Below are 16,790 nucleotides of genomic sequence, written 5' to 3'. Positions count from 1 at the left end.
TCTGGAGGGTGGGTCACCGGGCTCTCCAGCTGAGGGCGCGGGAGCCCACCCCTGGAGACCTAGCCGGGGTGGGGTGGGGTGGGGTGGGGTGGTTCTTCCCCCCCCCCCCCAGGGTGTCAGCCTCACTAGGTGGTCCCTGGCCTCCCTGAGACCCTGGCGAAGAGCTGGGTGGGAGCTCGAGGGGACTCCTGGGCCGCCCAGAGCAGGTGCGGGCTCAGCGTGTGGACTCTTGCTCTCTTGGATGCACGGAGCTGGGAACCCCCGGTTGCCGTTCCCAGCACCCGTGCGGGTCAGAAACTGCGCTCGCCAGGCCAGGGATCCATCACGGCATCTTGCGTTTATTGGGAATCCGCCACGTTCTGCGGGAAATCAAAGAGTTTGGCAGCCTCTCAGAAGTCCGTGGCTTCCTTATCGGTTGTCTGGGGAGGGACAGTTTTGTGCTGAGGGGCCCGTCCTGCCTCTTGAGCGCAGTGTGCACAGCAGCGCGCACCTGTGAGCAGTGACCTAGGGCTCCACCCGTGTTCCTGGTTTGGGGACGTGCTTCAATCCTGTGGAAAAGCCTTTCCGAAGGCTCTTGTGCCCCGGATCTCTGGGCCGTGTTTGGAACTTTACGCGCGGCTGTAATTCTCTTACAATAAACGGGGTCTTTAAAAACAGGCCGTTTCAGTAGCTTCCCCAGCTGGTGTAGGAAAGAGGCTGCACGGTCGTTGGGCGGTGGCAGTGAGGAGCAACAGCTCTGGGCAGGACCCCGGACCCGGGCCCCCGCCTTGGCTGGCCCTCCTCTGTCCCAGGCCCTCTGCTTGCCAGCGGAGCAGCTGGGAGAAGCGTCGTGAGGCACGCGGTTCGGTTCTGAGGTCTGCGAAGGACTGGCACAGCGCGGGTGGGAGCAGAGTCCTCCTCTGGGCTTTGGGCCTGGCCCCGACCCCGCCGCCACGCCCAGGTCCGGGTGCGGGGACACACGTCCACCCTCCGCTAGTCCACTACAAGCCACTGGAGGAGTCAGCGGCCTCTGAACCCACCGCCCAGGTGACCTCCTTGCCCTGGGGAAACCGGCTTCCGTGGGGGTGTCGCCGCAGTGCGAGGGCGTGGGAGCAGGCGGCCTGGCGGAGCGGGAGGCTGCATTCCACGCCGCCCTTCGCGTCAGCGGGCGGGGAGGTGCCCCGTGCTGCTTTCCGGAGGGGAGAGCAGCAGGGCTAGGGGCCAGGGCCAGCGGGTCTTCCCCAGCCTCGGTGGGGCCGCAGGGGTGCAGCGTGGGGACCGTGGCCCCGTACGTGGAGTCTGTGTCTCCCTCCAGAGAGCGCGGGAGGTCCGTGAGCACCAAGGTCTGTCAGAAGCTACTGGCAAGCTGGTTGGAGGCGGTGCTCCCTGCCTGCTTATGTTTCAGACCAATTAGCCACCACGTGCGGCCACTGGAATTGGTCCGACTGGTCGTTGGGGAAAAGACCTAAAATTCAGCAGCCTGAACCAACCGTAGCCCTGGCCGAGGAGCCAAGGCCTCCAAGGGAGATTGAGAGAATTCACTTTTAGGTGTGCAGGCTGTGCGTGGGGGGTGGGTGGGGGTAGGTGGTGGGCACTGGGGGGCTGGAGGGCTAGGCCGTGGCCCCCCCCCCCCCCCCGCCTTGCCAGGTACTGGGTCAGCTGCAAGAGAGGGAGGGAGCAGCACCTTTGGACAGGTCACCCTTTGGGGGACGGACACCGTCCCCTCCTCTCGCCTCGTCCGTCCGTGGGTCTGCAGAAAAGCTGGAGTGGCCGGCGCTCCCCGCCGGGCGGATCTGCGCGTAGGGCTCGAGGTGCCGCGTCCTCACGTACGTCTCCGCTCCGACAGAGGCAGGCCTGCTGCCCTCCCCGAGGACGCCGCACCTCTGCCTCTCGTCCAGACCTCACAGCCAGGAGCGCGGCCAAAGAGCCCTGTTTGGTCACTTGTGTCCCCGGGAACGATGACGGGAGCGGCGCCACCCCTCAGGACCCCGGGGTTGGCAGGCCAGAGAGCAAGTCAGGGCTGCAGAGCCCTGGCCCGGTTCTCATCCAGGATCAGCGGGGATGGGAACTCCCGGCCTTGCAGATACGCCTCCAGAGCCTGGAAACAAGGATGTCAGTGTGTCCACACGTTAACCTCTGTCCCCAGGTGGGGTCCATATTCTGCCTTGAGCCCGTGTGGGGTAGGGCCAGACTCGCTCCCAGCACTAAGGGTCGGATGCCACTTGCAGACCCAGGCCCTCTTGAGCCCAGATCTTCTCAAAGGGTCCGCGCCAGCATTCCTTCCTTGCAAGGCTCCCACAAAGCCTGGCTGGAACCCTACCTAGCCTCTGGCCTCACCTGATACCCTCCTGGCCTCTCCTGGTCCTTGGGGCCTCCTGATGCCTCACCCACCCTACATCCTAGAGGATCCTCTGTATTTGAAAAACTATTTGTCTCATCGGTAACGTGAGGCAGAGCTGTGACTTTCCGCCCCGGCATCCACCACTCCCCAGCCCTCCTCCCGATCATGCATCCCTACCCCAGAAAAGACCTGAATGAGCCAGTCAACTCTCACCTCTCCAGAGTATGATACCAAAGGCGAGATCTCACAGATGGCAGGAGGCTCTCCGCTGCTGGGCAAGCTGTGGGAGCCCACGTGTCAGCGCCTGCTCCAGGGTGTATGCCCTGGGGCTGGCCTTGCCTGGCCCAGCTCCCATAGATCTTTTCTCAGCACCACTCCCTTCCACGGCACCCCCAGAGCCCTCGGCAAACTGCCCCTGACTTGACTGATCAGCTCTGACCTGGGCTGGAAGACACCCCTCAGCCCTGCAGGTAGCCCGCACAGGTCCCCCTGAGCAGCGCGATTTAGGTGGTGGCTCTGTCGTTTCCTTTTCCAGTCCCGAAACGTGACCTGCATTGCTGTTTTTACACGTCATGCCTAGGTCTTGCTTTCAGAGCTTACAGATGAGTCAGGAAGGCTGGCAGCCACCCACCTTCCCCAAGGCCCTGAGCAGACCTTGAGGAGTTGGGCTCAAAGCTGCAGGCAGTCACTGTATGGCTGGGCCGGGTGCGTGGCCACCCATACTCAGCGTGGTGCTGGAGCCCAAGCTCCCGTCGCAGCTCAGACGGCAGTGGAGCCGGCAAGGGCCTGGGGTGGGGAGCTGGACCCTGACACCCTTGTCCTTTGAGGAGCATGCTGACGGGCACACTCACCTGGGCAGCTCAGGGAGCCGCGCCCCACACGCGTCCAGAAAGTGGGCCCCTGCCTGCAGGGCCCAGCGGTAATGCTGCAGGAGCAGGGCGCGCCGAGTCGTGGTGGGGTTGTCGCCGGCAGCCGAGGCAGCATTCTTCAGAGGAGAAAACTCCTCCTCCCGAGACACTTCGAAGGCCACGAAGTTCCTGTGCGGACGACAGCTGGTGACCAGACGTCCTGACCCAGAGGCCCTGGTCCCGGGCAGGCAAAGCCTGCACCGGGCTCACGACGACTAAATGGTGGTCTGTTCCACGCAGGAGGCCCCACAGTCACTGCGTGTGTCTTTGTTTCTGAGATCCCTGGGGCTGCCTGATTTCCCCCCACCCCCCACCCCATTCCCACCTGCCAAACCCACAGACCCTGAGGCCCCCAGATTGAGGGCCGAGTCCCCTGGGTGTCCCCCAGCCACCAGCCCGGGAACAGCCTCCTAACCCCGGCCAGGAGCAGACGGAAGGCTCAGGAGTGGCAGGGGTGGCCCCCAAAGCACAGCCCCCAAGACTCCAACTGCTCCAGATGTCCCCATGCTCACCCTGCAGGGGCAGTGTGAGCCCCCTTCTCCTGCCCCCTTCTGGAGCCCGCCTACAGCCCCTGGCCCCCCACTGCAAAGGTGCACCCCCACTGTCCCCCACAAGCCTCCACTTCCCAGCCCAACTAGGTCTCAGAACCCACCACCAAAACAAGGAGAGGAGAGAAAGAAAAAAATAAACGACTTTTGCCACTAACTTAGCGAACGGGAACACATCAAACACAAACTTCTCCAGCTTTATCCCATTTGGTTTTAGCGGCTTTACCAGATTTCCCTCCTCATCCACGTACGGGACCTTCTTCACAGCCACGTGTGGCTTCAGCAAGGGCTCAAACTCACTTGGGGGGGGGGGCGGGGAGACAGGAGAACAAAAGAAGGAAAGACACGGTTCAGACGGGACACCCCTGGGAGCCCCCTCCCCACCCCTCTGCACACCTGGCCAGGCAGGATGGGCCGACAGACGGACACCGCAGGGCACAGGAGCCCCGGGAGCTGAGCCCTGTCTCTGGAAGGACACAGGCACCCTCTTACGCTCCCCAGCCCGCGAGAGAGACTGGCACCACTGGCCACATCCCCGCCCAGGTGAAATGGCAGCTGGCACGTCGCAGGGCAGAGGTGGGGCCTGAGGCCACAGCCACCGTGTGGGGAGGAAGAGCAGGCCAACCGGGCCCCAGAGCCTTATAGCAGCTGCTAGAGGTCTGGTGGCGTTGGCCGACTTAAATGCACCCCAACCCAGGCTGGCCCCTGACCGCAGCCCCACTGGGCTCAGGCCAGCCTCCCTGGCCAGCACCCTTGGCCACCTGCTGAGCACACCTGACGACAGCCCAGAGGAAGCCTCGAGTGAAAAAGTGGTTGCAGATGTTGCCCAGGTGGTAGAGGAGGCTCCCATCGGGCCCGCGAAGCCGTGCGGTCTCGGGGCTGATCTCGCTGTACTCCACCACCTGAGGGACTCCGTCCACCTGGCACACCACCCCCACCGGCTCCTCCGGGGACGCCTTTTCCACCACCTGCAGCCGAGGCAGAGACAGGAAAGGCTGGCTGGGGCGGGGCCGGGGGCGGGGCCGGGGGCGGGGCCGGGGGCGGGGCGAGGCAGGCAGCCGGGCAGTGGGCGGGGAGGCTCACCTTGGCCCCACAGTCTGCGCCGCGCAGCACGCAAAAGCCGACGAAGACAGGGTCAGCCAGCCGCACGAGAATGTTGTCCACACAGTACACGTGCACGAACTCCACTCCCCGACGCTCCATGTCCTCTAGAATCTGGTGGTCTGACAGTGCGCGGTACAGCCCTCCGTTGCCATCTGCCAAGGGAGAAAGGGACCAGTCCCCGGGGCTTCAGCCGTCCAGTCCAGAGCCTGCTGGAGGCAGGAGAGGCCCCTGGGGCTGGACCTTGTACCTGAGGCAGCTCTGTGTCACTATCCAAGTAGCCCTATGGCTGTGTCATGCGACACGTGGGAGTCAAGGCCCAGAGAGAGGAGGCCAGTCGCCCAGGGCCACACAGCCTTCTAGCATAACGTTCCGGCCGCGTGCAGCCCTCCTGACCTCCGATTAGCTCCTTGTTCTAGACCAGCCAGCGCTTCCCTGACTCAGGGGCGGGGCATACCTGGGGCCATGGCAACCTTGTCTTTCTTCTCCAGGATGGCCCTGCCATCAAAGGTCACAGCAGGCAGCATGCGCTGCTCAAACATGATCACGCTGTTGGGGTCCAGGTGGAAGAAGTCGTGCTCCTTGAAGAACCTGGCGGTGGGCTCCAGCGTGAACTCACTCGTCATGATGTACCTGCGAGGAGAGGCAGGGCTGAGCAGGCCCTTGGAAGGGCCCGGCCGCTCGGGGATCCAGGGCTCCGATAGGGGCTGGCCTCGGAGTCCGGGCTGGGGCTGGGGCTGGGGCTGGGGGTTGGGACTCGAGTCTTGGTGTGGGGCAGGGCTGATGCTGCGTGGGCAGGGGGATCATTCTGGGGACAGGGTGAGGAGGGAAAGGCACACCAGGGTATGGCGCACTGGGTCCCGCTGCGCTCGCTGGCCAGCTGCTCCACCCGCCGAATCCGTTCTGCCTGCAACTGGTACAGGCTCTTCCCGCTGGGCAGCCCCACCTGATACATGCCCTTGGGGTAGCTCACGCCTAGGCGCGTGCCCTGCCCACCAGCCAGCAGCAGCACAGCCACCTTGCTCAGGGCGATCTGGTGGAAACCTGGGGGCAGAGGGTGCCGTGAGGGGACCCCTGGGACCTGCCATATAACCACCCCCTCACTTCAGAGCAAGCCAGACGTGCGCCCAGGACTCTAAAACTTCTGAGAGCCACAGAACAGAGATCTCCAAACAACATTCCGACCTCATGTGGGCCAGGGCCCCATCCAAATCTGACCTTGTCCAGACCCATCAGAGGTCCTGATGATGTCCTCCAGGGCTTATTCCCAGCCTGGGTCCTTCAGAGGGAACACCAGGTCAGACTGGTCAGAGCAGTCTGGTGGGGGCCCTGGGCAGCTTCCCTCCAGGAGCACCTGCCTCACCCGTAAGGCCAAGAAGCCAAGAGTGCACCCGGGGCCAGCGCGGTTGTGAAACGGGGCGCGTACAAATGTGCAAGGGGTTCCCTGCTGTCAGTAGGCTTGTGGCCTGGGCGGCTGACCATCCGGGTGTGCGCCTGCACAAAGCACTCGCTGGAGGGGGAAGCCGCCTGAGGGCGGCTGCCACCTTCGCAGCTTTTGGAGCCCTACACCTGAGTCGCGAGCTGGCGTGTGAACGGAGACTCCACAAAGGAACGAGGCGCGCCAAACTCCTCCAAGTACAAGCTCTCCTGTCACCCCACTTTGGGCAAGGCCCCCTGCGCCGGCCAGGCCCACCCCGACCGGGGACCCCCGCCCCGCCTACCTTCCTCCTCCCAGAGCCGCCGCGTCTCAGGGTCGCACCGGCTCGCGCTGCCCACGCGCTCAGGGGGCAGGGGCCGCAGGCGCGCGGCCAGGCCGGGCTCCGGGCCCGGGGGGCACGCGCAGGCCGCAGCCGCGCGCTGGCAGTGCTCGCGCAGCGCCTCGGGCTCCAGCGCCTCCAGCTCGGCCAGGAGCGCGGCGCGCGGCCCCGGAGCCAGCTCGGCGCAGAAGCGCAGCAGGTGTTCCTGGCCCGCGCGCTGCAGCCGGGCGCGCACGTCCCGCTCCGAAGCCATGTCGCCGCGGTCGGCCGCGCGGGCACTCGTGACTCGCGCGCTCCTACCGGCGTCACGCGACCCGGCGGGCGGTGGCGACCCCCCGGAGGGGCGGGGCCGGGGCGCCCCGCCCCCGCCCCGCCCCCGAGTGCCCCCTCCCTCCTCCGGCCCCGCCCCTCCTCCAGGGGCCCCCTTCCCTCTCCCGCCTGACTCCGCCCCTATCCGCTCGGCGCCGGACGCTGAGGGGCCGAGTCAGAGGGCTAGCGACGCCCGAGGCGTGGGGACCCGGGGGCCCCGAGTCGGAGAGCCCCGAAACCCCTGATCCCGGCGCGTGAGGGCGGACTTCAGTTCTAACGTACCCCCCTCTGGGCCCCACAGCCCTGAGGGTCAGGGCACCCGACGTGGAGACTGTGTTTGCCTTGACCAAGACCCCTGCCGTCTGGGCTGGGGAGGATAGAGCCGGATCGTCCGTAGGGTCGGCTGTCTGGATGCCGCCAAGGCCTCCCAAGAGGGCCACCCAGCACCCGCGGGGGCTTCCTCCTTCACACCCTTCGTCCTTCGCATTGCCACGTAACCAGAACCGCTCAGGTTCGCCCTTCGCCCTGCCGCATTATCTGAACTATGACTTTAAAATATTTTCCTATTATTAAAATAGCGATCTTGATGTCTGTAAAGTCCCTTGTGAAAAATAATGAGAGTAGCTTGGGCCATCTGGGGACAAAGCTTCCAAAAAAAAAGTTTTTATTAAATCTTAAAGTAAAACAAATTCGAATGGCAGTTTGGGACCCGAAATGAGAAGTGACCGCTCCTCCAGACCTGCCCCAGCTAACCCCTGTTAAGGCTGTTACATCCACACGACTCGTGAAACAGAATGCTACGGGCACCAGTGACAGTCACAACAAAGTTTATTACAATGAGAGGCAAGGCCGACCGATAGGGACCAACACTCTTGATAAGAGTGCGCCCGGAACAGCCGGGGTACAGAGTTTTTATAGCCGATCACATCGTTTTATCATCACCTGGGAACAGAACAAAGAAACAATTTCCAGATGAGTTAGAAACAGTCGCCCAGGGGCGCCTGGGTGGCGCAGTCGGTTAAGCGTCCGACTTCAGCCAGGTCACGATCTCGCGGTCCGTGAGTTCGAGCCCCGCGTCAGGCTCTGGGCTGATGGCTCAGAGCCTGGAGCCTGTTTCCGATTCTGTGTCTCCCTCTCTCTCTGCCCCTCCCCCGTTCATGCTCTGTCTCTCTCTGTCCCAAAAATAAATAAACGTTGAAAAAAAATTAAAAAAAAAAAAAAAAGAAACAGTCGCCCAATGAGGTGTTTATTTTAGACTTTCTGCCTCTAAGTTGCAACCAGTGGATCTCCTTGACCCTGCCTCTGATGCTCTTTTCTTTGAACCTTTGTTTCCTTAATTGGTGAAGCCTAATTTACAAGAGTATGAGGGTGTTATTTTTCAAGCTAAGAGTTAGCCCTACACTACAATTTAACCCTTACAAGGCAATTGTGTCTCCGTGCAGGCGGGTTCTGTACATAGAAACTCCCACATGTTCCTTTCTTGGGTTAGGAAGGAGAGCTTCACAGCCCCCTGGGGGTGCACTCTAAATTCTGGTGGACTTTTCAAGGACGGCCTTGGGCCTGCCTCAGGACCTTTGCATTTGCTGTTCCTCCTACCTGGACCACTCTTTCCCAGAGACTTCCTGCCACACTCTGCCAGGTCTCTGCTCCTGTGTCACCTCCTTGGGGAGACCATCCCAGCTCATGTTGGCTCAGACAGCACCTTCCCATCCATCTCTGTTCCTTCCTGCCTTTCTGTGTTCTTTGCTGCCCGACTCCCCTCAGAACGGAAACTCCACAACAGCTGGATGTAGTTTGGTTCACTGCTGTGCCCCCTCACTCTAGATGAATGCCCAGCACACAGGAGGAACTCAAGAAATGTTTGTTGGGTGAATGAGTGTTGAATCCCACATCTAGCACAGTGACTGGGCCACAGCAAGTGTTCAGGGAGTGCTCTCTGAATGAATGAATGAATGAATGAATGGCTGCTCCAATAGTTTGTGGCAGTTGAAGGGCAGTTTGGGGCAGATGTTGGAGGTGTGCATGGGAGGTAAGGAACCAAGGAGCAGAGTAGGTCCCACACCCCAGGCCAGAGTCTAGGGGAACCCTTACCCCCTGCACATGTGCCCTTGAAGGCAGGTGTCACGTGAACTCAGGGCTCATCTCAGTCAGAGTGACCCCCAAATCTCACTTCAAGGTGGGGGTGGGGCTGAGATCGGGAGAGTTTGGACAATTGAGGCTGTGTAGCCAGAGGCACCTAAAGAGCCAGAAGAAGGAGAGCTGACCCACCCGGGCAGACAGGTGGGAGTGCCAGGGAGGCAGGGGTGAGTAACAGCCTCCTGGACCACCTGCCAAAGGCAGGCTTTTGGCCAAGGTCCCTGGTTGTTACTGCAGGAATAGAGACCAGAGAATCACCAGAACTCGGCAGCTACCTGTCCTTGACTCCATGCTGCGTTAGGCAGGGGACAAAGGGGCCCAGCCCCCCTGTCCACCTCCAAGGAGCTCCAAGCTGGCACAGTGAGAACATGATCACCACGGGGATGGGCCCCTCAAAAAGTACAGGGGCCACAGGGGACCCACCTGGCTCGGGGCTCTGGGAAGCCCTCCGGGGGAGATAGCAACACTGGAAGGTACAGAGCTAGGAAAGTGTCGGGCCAGGCTAGAGAGGAGGAAGCGGTCAGAATTCAGGACAGGAAGTACACGAGGGCCACGCCTTAGTCCCACACCCAGAGCTGGGACTCACTCCAGTTTTTTCTGTACCTTCCTCCAGTGCCTAGCCAGAGAAGCCCACCGGGAGGCCGGCAGGCCAAAGGCCAGTGGGGACTTCCTCCTCCATGGCTCTTGATACTCTGAGCAGGCCTTGCTTTCTCTGCACGGTGGACTCAGGCTCACAGTGGCCCTGGCCTGGGTGCTGCTGGCCACGCTGTCCTGCTGTCCTGAGCTGTAGCAGCATCGCTTGCCGCTGGCCGCTGGCCTCCACATCCACACGACACCCCCCCCCCCACCACCACCACCACGGAGCTGTCCCTGGGCCTCCCCATCCCACCCAAGGGTGGCGTTTCCACTGTGACCTCCAGGATGAGGCTTCCCATGTGCTGGTCACCCACTAAGCCTCCGCTGCGGGCCAGGCTGAAGCCAGGCCTTGGGGTGGCCCTGTCCTGCTTCCAGAAAGCACATGGGGAGAGAAGCACAAGACCTAGGAGAAAGCAGCCTTATGCTTTGAAGGTCAGGACATCTAACCAGACTTCCAAGGGTGGGTCAGGTACCTGAGTGGGGTTTCAAAGGACGCACAGTGATGGCCAGGAGCAGACAGGGAAACATGTTCCTGGCGGGACAGCTACCATGTGCAAGGGCCCAGAGGTGAGAGAACGCTGGGCACCCTAAGGATGGGGGATGGGGCAGGGTGTGCTGGAAGGAGAGGAGGAGGGAGAGGCGAACTACAGGAAAAGCGGCCTGAATGCTGTTCTGGGACTCTGGCTAGTCCTGTCCCTGAAGGGGAAGGCCGGGATGAGCTAGGCTCCACGGGGAAACTCCAGGCTCACAGCTTTCTAGGTGCTTCCAAAATTCCTTACCATAAAGGAGCCTCAACTCTGAGGCGTGTGAAAGGTAATAAAGGAAGGCCGCATCTACAATGGAGTCAGGAAGCCCTGACAGGGGGGCTCTCATGACCAGGGCACCTGTCCCAGCGGACCGCACGTCCTGGGCAGGAAGAAAGTCACCTTACCGCCCTAGCAAGAGGAAGTTCTCTCCTGGACGAGACCGCAGGCTAAGCCCCGGCCCCCTCCCAGACTGACCAGACAGAATGACTGGATGCTGGCTGGAAATGAAGCAGGGGCCGCTGGGGACACAGGGCTGCCTGGCCGGGGGCGCCTGGGGAACCGCTGGAGGAAGGGTCCGGCCAGGGGAAGAGCCTGGAGCAGAGGAGAGCTGGTCACCAGATGGGGATCTGGGGACACAGGAAAAAGTGGCTTTGTCCTGCAGTAGGCAGGAAAGGCCAGGCTATCCCCAGGGACAAGGGGAGGAGCCGGCAGCAGTGTGGACAGACAGGCCTCTGTAAGGGGAAGCGTCCTGCCGGCTGGAGCCCAGTCCTCTTGGGACTCTCCTGGCAAATGCGCCCCAGAGTCGAGGTGCCTGGGCCCGGGGACCCTCAGCGAAGAGCCCCCAGGGGAGTCAGACAGGGAAGGTGACTCCCAGAGGAGGTGTGCTCCCCATCCTTACCCCACGAGGCCACCTGGGGACAGGTTTTCGTAGGGCGCCGGGCCCCGCCCCTCCGAGAGGGCTGAGCCGCCGCGAGAGGAGGAGGGGGAGGAGAAAGGGGGTCCGCTCGGGGCTCCGCCCGCCACCCGCGAGACCCGGAGGAGGCCGAGTCGGGACCCCGCCCCCAGGCTAGTACCCGTGTCTCGGCGCACCCCCGGCCCCTCCCCGCACGGCGGCGGGAGCGCGCGGGGCGGGGCGGGGCCCTCGGCGGAAAAATCAAACCGGGCTGGCGGCCTCTCAGCCAATCCGGGAGCAGACGGGCCGGCTTCGGCCAATGGCTGCCGCGAATGCTAATGAGCGCTGACGCCACGAGAAGGGTCCATTCAAAAAGTCGCAGCTATTGTCGCGCCGGGTTGCGCGCGCCGGCCGGGCCCCGCCGTCGGGCCCCGGGGGGACGCAGCGCGGACGCCGCGGGGACCGAGCCCAGGACGGAGCCCGGCGGCGGCAGCCCATGGCCGGAGCCGCGATGGCCGAGCCGGGCCACGGGCCCCCCGCCGCGCCCGCGCCCGGCACGGAGGGGCTGCCGCGCGCCTTCCTGCAGAGCCTGCGCACGCTGTTCGACATCCTGGACGACCGGCGGCGGGGCTGCGTGCACCTGCGCGAGATCGAGTCCCGCTGGCAGGGCGCCGACGCGCGCGAGCTGCCCCGCGGCGTGCTCGAGGGCCTGCGCCAGGTGGCCCCGGCCAGCGGCTACCTGACCTTCGAGCGCTTCGTGGCCGGCCTGCGCACCTCGCTGCTGAGCGCCGACGGCGGCCCGCGGGGCCAGGCGCGCGCCCCGGCCCGGGGAGGCTGCCCGGCGCGGCCCGGGGGTCAGCCGCCGCCGCCGCCGCGCCTGGTGTTCGCGCCGGCCGACGAGCCGCGGACGGTCCTGGAGAGGAAGCCCCTGCCCCTGGGCGCGCGGCCCCCGCCAGCCGTCCCCGGCGGCGCGGCCCGGAGCCTAGAGAAGCTGTGCGGACCCGCAGAGGCAGCGCCCGGTCCCGCGGAGCCCGAGCGGCCCCAGGGCGCGGCGCTGGAGCGGAGCCCGAGCGCGGACGCTGGTGAGTGCGGGGCGGCCCCCAGCCCCGCCTCGTAGCCGCCCCCCGCCGAACCCCCGCGACCGGCGCCTCAGGCCAGAGCCGCAGAGGCGCTGCGGCCCTTCTCCTACCGCGGGGGCCGGTAGGCGCCTGGAGGGAAAGCGGCCTCCTGGGTTCCCGGTGTGCTCAGGGGCCAGCCCCTCCCCCTCCACAGCGGGAGGCCATCGTAGGGCCCAGGGGCTGGTGGACGACTCCCAAACTCCACCGGGAAGCCACTGTAAGGCCTGAGCTGAGCACTGAGGACCCCTGCCCCACACCTGGGGACACTTAGACCCTCGGTCGTATCCGTGGTAACTGCCTAGGCAGAGTTTTCCTCTAGTGCAGAGGAGAGAGGGGCCCAGGCTGGGCGGGGCCCTCGCTGCCCTTTTGGGTTCTCGGTCCCGCAGCTCCGCTCAGACGGCTGGGCTTGCTGCCTCCACCACTGAGGCCAGGGCCCGCCGAGGTGGCCCCAAAGGACCTGGCCTGGTTGTCAGGAAGAGCGAAGCGGTGGGTGAGTCTCCAGCCCAATCTTCAAGCCTGCAGGGGCGACACCAGGGAGAGACCCAGGCGCAGCCGCTGTGGATGGACGGCCGGCTGCTTGCCTAGCTTCCGGTCCAGTTGGCAGTGCTGGGAGATGGCTGAATGGCTCCCCTGTGCCCCCCCCCCCCCCCCCGCCCAGTGTCTTCCCTGGAAATAGCACCTGCACTATGGCTGGCGGCAGGGTCCAGACCCCTCAGCCCATTCAGCCTGCACCTGTGCACCACCTGGTGCAGGCCTCCCGCCCCCCCCCCCAAAGGCCGCTGCCAGCCCTTTCTATGCCTTCACTGCTCTGCCAGCTTCATTGGACCTCCACCCCAACCTTGCCCGTGTCCCCCAGCCCCATGACTGGTGCTTGGAGCCACAGTGGCTCCTGGCCTCCTTGGTGCAGCTGTCCAGAAGCCCACCCCAGGCTGGGGGCTCCCCCTGCTCCTCACTGCCCAACCACTCTGTCCCTGTGGTGTGGGCAGGCAGGGGGCGCTTCTGAGTGCAGGGCTAGTGCCGTCCCTGTGGCTGCACGTAGTTGAAAATCAGCCGTGGGACTGGGGTTTGGAGGCCTCAGACCTGCAGTCCTGCTCTGTCCGGGTGCCCGACACCACAGAACAGCTTTAGTCTCAGGCCAGGCTCTCACTGTCACCTTTTCCAGGCAGAGACCCAGACGAGAGGCATGGCATGTTTTGGCACTCCAGGCTCCCCCAGATTTCCAGGAAGAGAAAGCCCTCATACTCACAGAGCCCCCCGCTCCAGAGATCCAGGGCCCCTTCCCTATCCCCTGCTGGAGCTCAGTGCACCCAGGCCTGCCCTGGCCCCCTTGGTGCAAGCTGCTAGCTCAGGCCGAGACGGGGACAGACAGGGCTGCGTCCGCCTGCTGGGCCCTCTGAACATCCAGCGTGCTGGCATCTGGGCATCTGGGAGCTGCCCCCACACCAAGCCCGGGGGTTCTGAGGTTCCATGCTCTCTAGCCTCCCTCTGCTGTATCTTCTGTGCCAGCCATGCAGCATGGGCAGGTTGGGACGTGAACTCTGGGCTGGCTCGGAGCCCGTCTGCCAGGGCCGGCTGGAGGCCTGCAGAGACCTGGTGCCAGCCCTGTGGACACGTTCCCTCCTGGCACCACCGCCCCCAGTGCAGGGGGCAGAGCCTGTGAGGCTGAGCCTGGTGTGGGGGGATAGGGCTCGGGAGCCAGGAGGGTGACCTTCTCCACACCCGCACCCTACTCTGCCTCGCGGGCTGTCCTGCACGCGCTCCCCATCCCCCGGGGAAGTCAGCTGGCCCCGATGGCTTTTCAGCCCCAAGCACACTCAGCTGCACACGCTTCACCTGAACGGACTCCCGTCACCCCTGAAGGCCCCGGCAGACCCGGAGGGAGAAGCAGGGACGGCCAGAGGCCTGCTCACTCCCCCTGTAGTTAGCAGCCCATGAGCCCCTGCAGTGTACTCGAAGCACCCTGGGCAGTGGGAGTGCTGAGAAGAACCGGGTAAAGCCCCTGCCCCAGGGCGCTCGTGCTGGGGCATGTGTGTGGGCGCACACATCTGTGTTGTGTGTACAGGCAAGCAGCCTCAGCGGTCACACGGCCCTTACCAAGGGAGGGGTGAGGGGAGCTGGTGGGGATGGAGTGGGGAACCAGCCGCCAGCCAGGCACAGAGGCAAGGTGTGTGCCGCGCTGGGCCGTTGCCCGTGCCCCCAGGATGGGTCGAGATGGGGAGGGCCCGTGCAGAGGCTCTGAGTTGCCCGTGACTCCAGAGAGACGTAGGCCTGGACTCCCAGCTGTGCACCGCCAGGCTTGGGGTGGGGGACGTTGAGCTTGATCAGGCAGGCCTGGAAGTGACCCAGGTCCTTGCTCCTCTGCGGCAGGTGCAGCGGCCTGCAGGGCCCGGGAGCTAGGCATGGGCGATGCCCATCGGGCCCCCCGCGCCCGAGGGGAACGTCGGAGGCACACCATCACCAACGGCGTGGACTGTGACCTGGTGAGTGAGGGCTCTGGGGGATTCTCCACCTTGCCTGGGATAGGACTTGGCCCCCACGCTTGGTCTCCTGGACCACCCCTCTGCCTGGGAGGTGGCAGTCAAGCCTGGGTTCTGGGGGACCTATGGCTGGAATGTGAGTTAATTACAAACATCTGTCCCCGTGTCTGGGTTTGAATCCACTTGAGACGTGGCTCTAGACCACACGAAGAAGCCCTTTAGGGAGAAAGCAGCCTCCGTGCACCATGCAGCGGGCACGGCCCCTCCCCGGAACTGCCCCTGCACCAGCCGGCTTCACGGGGCTGTCCTTTGCCAAAACTGAGCCCGGCTCCCCCGCTGCGTGCTCGCCATTTGCTGCAAAGGAAGCTGCTGAGCTCGGGGGGTGTCGCCTGCGTTCCTTTGGGGAAGCCTGCGTGGAGGGGCCGAGAGAGGACGGCCCGCCCGCAGGGGGACAAACGGGGCGGTGCTTCCCAACACGGGCACGCGCGTGCGCCGGCAGAGCTGTGCTGGCGCGGCTGGCCTGCGTGGGCGCGCGTCGTGTGTGTGTGCGCGCGCGCGCGCGCCATTCACACGTGTGCGTTGCCGCACGTGCAGCTGAAGCAGCTGAAGGAGCTGGAGCAGGAAAAGGAGGTGCTGCTCCAGGGTCTGGAGATGATGGCCCGGGGCCGCGACTGGTACCAGCAACAGCTGCAGCGCGTGCAGGAGCGCCAGCGCCGCCTGGGCCGGAGCAGGGCCAGCACCGTGAGTAACGCCGCCCGGGACCGGGCTGTCCCCGTCCCTAGGCAGGGTGACCCCCTCCCTGCACCTGCAGGAACCACCCACCTAACCCCAGGCACCCCCAGGCAGGCACGGGATGCCCTATTCCGGAACACATCGGCCGTCCCTCCTCCCAGGGTGCTGGGACCCCCACCCCCGACACACACGCACGCACACCGTGATGTCCCCCACCGGCAACACCCGTAGGCTCCCTCTCTGCTCAAGCAGTAATTTGGGGAGACAAGGGTGCCACCTGTGAGGGCTCTTCTCGAGGCACGGTGGCTGGTCCTGCGCTCTGACCTTCCCCTTTTCTGCTTTCCTCTCAGGACCTTGGGACTGAGGGGAGCCCCCTCCCGCTGGGCCGGCTGCTGCCCAAGGTCCAGGAGGTAGCCCGGTGCCTGGGGGAACTGTTGGCCGCGGCCTGTGCTGGCAGGGTGAGTGCCCCCCAGACCACCCAGCGCCCGCCTAGGGCCCGTGCCCATCTTGGCGCCACCCCTCACCCTTGTCCCGGAGGCTAGGCCTGCCTGACTGTGCCCTCCCGTAGGCTCTGCCCTCATTGTCCTCGGGGGCCCCGTGCCCAGCCCTGGCCCCCACCTCACCGTCAGCCCCAGGCTGGCAGCAGCAGACCATCCTCATGCTGAAAGAGCAGAACCGGCTCCTCACGCAGGTGAGGTGCGGGGAGGGGTGCAGGGTGGGGGCTGGAGGCCCGGGGTGCCCTGACCGACCTCCCGCCCGTCCAGGAGGTGACCGACAAGAGTGAGCGCATCACACAGCTGGAGCAGGAGAAATCTGCCCTCATCAAGCAGCTGTTTGAGGCGCGCGCCCTCGGCCAGCAGGATGCTGGGCCCTTGGACTCCACCTTCATCTAGCCGGCCACGGCCGTGGGCGCGGGCGCGGGCGCGGGGCTCTTAGGACCTGGCCTGGCAGTCAGCCTGGGCAGGTGCCTCCTTGAGCCCCACTTAGGCTAAAGATCACCTGACTGGCCTGGACACGGGTTTCTTCCTCTCTTCCAGCCGGGGCTCCCCCAGGGCGCCCCCCCCCACCCCCAGCCCAGGTGGGGCCAGCAGGCAGGCTGTGCCCCGGAATGTCTTGTGGCTCCAGATACGGACTCGGTCCTGGCCTGGGGGGCTAAACCGGGGTGGGGCTTCCTTGTGCTGTCACAGCCTGAAGCTGCTCCAGCGGCTGTCAGTGGTCAGCGGGGGACTCCCCCTCGTGTTTACCTGGTCTCCGGCAGCCCTGGGCAGCCCCGGCTTTGTGGCAGGCCTGTCCTCTCTGACCCGGGGTCTCGGGAAAAGATAGCGGTTT

The 16,790-nt window shown here is 64.8% G+C and overlaps 2 protein-coding genes across 4 annotated transcripts; one reads left to right on the top strand and one right to left on the bottom strand.

The window, feature by feature from the left end:
- Positions 1-318: 318 nt before the first annotated feature.
- UAP1L1 (UDP-N-acetylglucosamine pyrophosphorylase 1 like 1) lies at positions 319-6,897 on the bottom strand. Of its 3 annotated transcripts, XM_030293864.1 has the most exons (10): positions 6,599-6,897; positions 5,717-5,921; positions 5,335-5,510; positions 4,860-5,032; positions 4,551-4,744; positions 3,935-4,075; positions 3,172-3,357; positions 2,760-2,877; positions 2,534-2,600; positions 1,993-2,077 (listed from the first exon to the last, which is right to left on the bottom strand). In XM_030293864.1, exons 1-9 carry the CDS (start codon positions 6,885-6,887, stop codon positions 2,565-2,567), a joined length of 1,518 nt encoding a protein of 505 aa, XP_030149724.1. In that variant the 5' UTR covers positions 6,888-6,897; the 3' UTR covers positions 1,993-2,077; positions 2,534-2,564. The 3 variants fall into 3 exon arrangements, with proteins under 3 accessions (XP_030149725.1, XP_030149724.1, XP_030149723.1); XM_030293865.1 differs by lacking the exon at positions 2,760-2,877 and having other exon boundaries at positions 319-2,077; XM_030293863.1 differs by having other exon boundaries at positions 2,534-2,877.
- A 4,733-nt stretch (positions 6,898-11,630) lies between these two features.
- SAPCD2 (suppressor APC domain containing 2) lies at positions 11,631-16,533 on the top strand. The gene is made up of 6 exons (XM_030293158.1): positions 11,631-12,216; positions 14,620-14,732; positions 15,324-15,470; positions 15,812-15,919; positions 16,030-16,152; positions 16,226-16,533. The coding sequence occupies exons 1-6, from the start codon at positions 11,631-11,633 to the stop codon at positions 16,352-16,354; spliced, it is 1,206 nt and encodes a 401-aa protein (XP_030149018.1). The 3' UTR covers positions 16,355-16,533.
- The last annotated feature ends 257 nt before the right edge of the window (positions 16,534-16,790 follow it).

This window comes from Lynx canadensis, chromosome D4 (assembly GCF_007474595.2).
Source record: "Lynx canadensis isolate LIC74 chromosome D4, mLynCan4.pri.v2, whole genome shotgun sequence".
NCBI classification, from domain to species: Eukaryota; Metazoa; Chordata; class Mammalia; order Carnivora; family Felidae; genus Lynx; species Lynx canadensis.
This window is presented reverse-complemented; position numbering and strand designations above follow the sequence as displayed.

Coding starts and splice junctions, on each gene's coding strand:
- UAP1L1 (XM_030293863.1), bottom strand. CDS start 6,887: ATGGCTTCGGAGCGGGACGTGCGCGCCCGGCTGCAGCGCGCGGGCCAG. Junction 4,745..4,859: donor GCGCAGACTGTGGGGCCAAG/GTGAGCCTCCCC, acceptor CCTCGGCTGCAG/GTGGTGGAAAAGGCGTCCCC. Junction 4,076..4,550: donor TTCCTCTGGGCTGTCGTCAG/GTGTGCTCAGCA, acceptor CCCCCCCCCAAG/TGAGTTTGAGCCCTTGCTGA.
- SAPCD2 (XM_030293158.1), top strand. CDS start 11,631: ATGGCCGGAGCCGCGATGGCCGAGCCGGGCCACGGGCCCCCCGCCGCG. Junction 12,217..14,619: donor GAGCCCGAGCGCGGACGCTG/GTGAGTGCGGGG, acceptor CCTCTGCGGCAG/GTGCAGCGGCCTGCAGGGCC. Junction 15,471..15,811: donor GCCGGAGCAGGGCCAGCACC/GTGAGTAACGCC, acceptor CTTTCCTCTCAG/GACCTTGGGACTGAGGGGAG.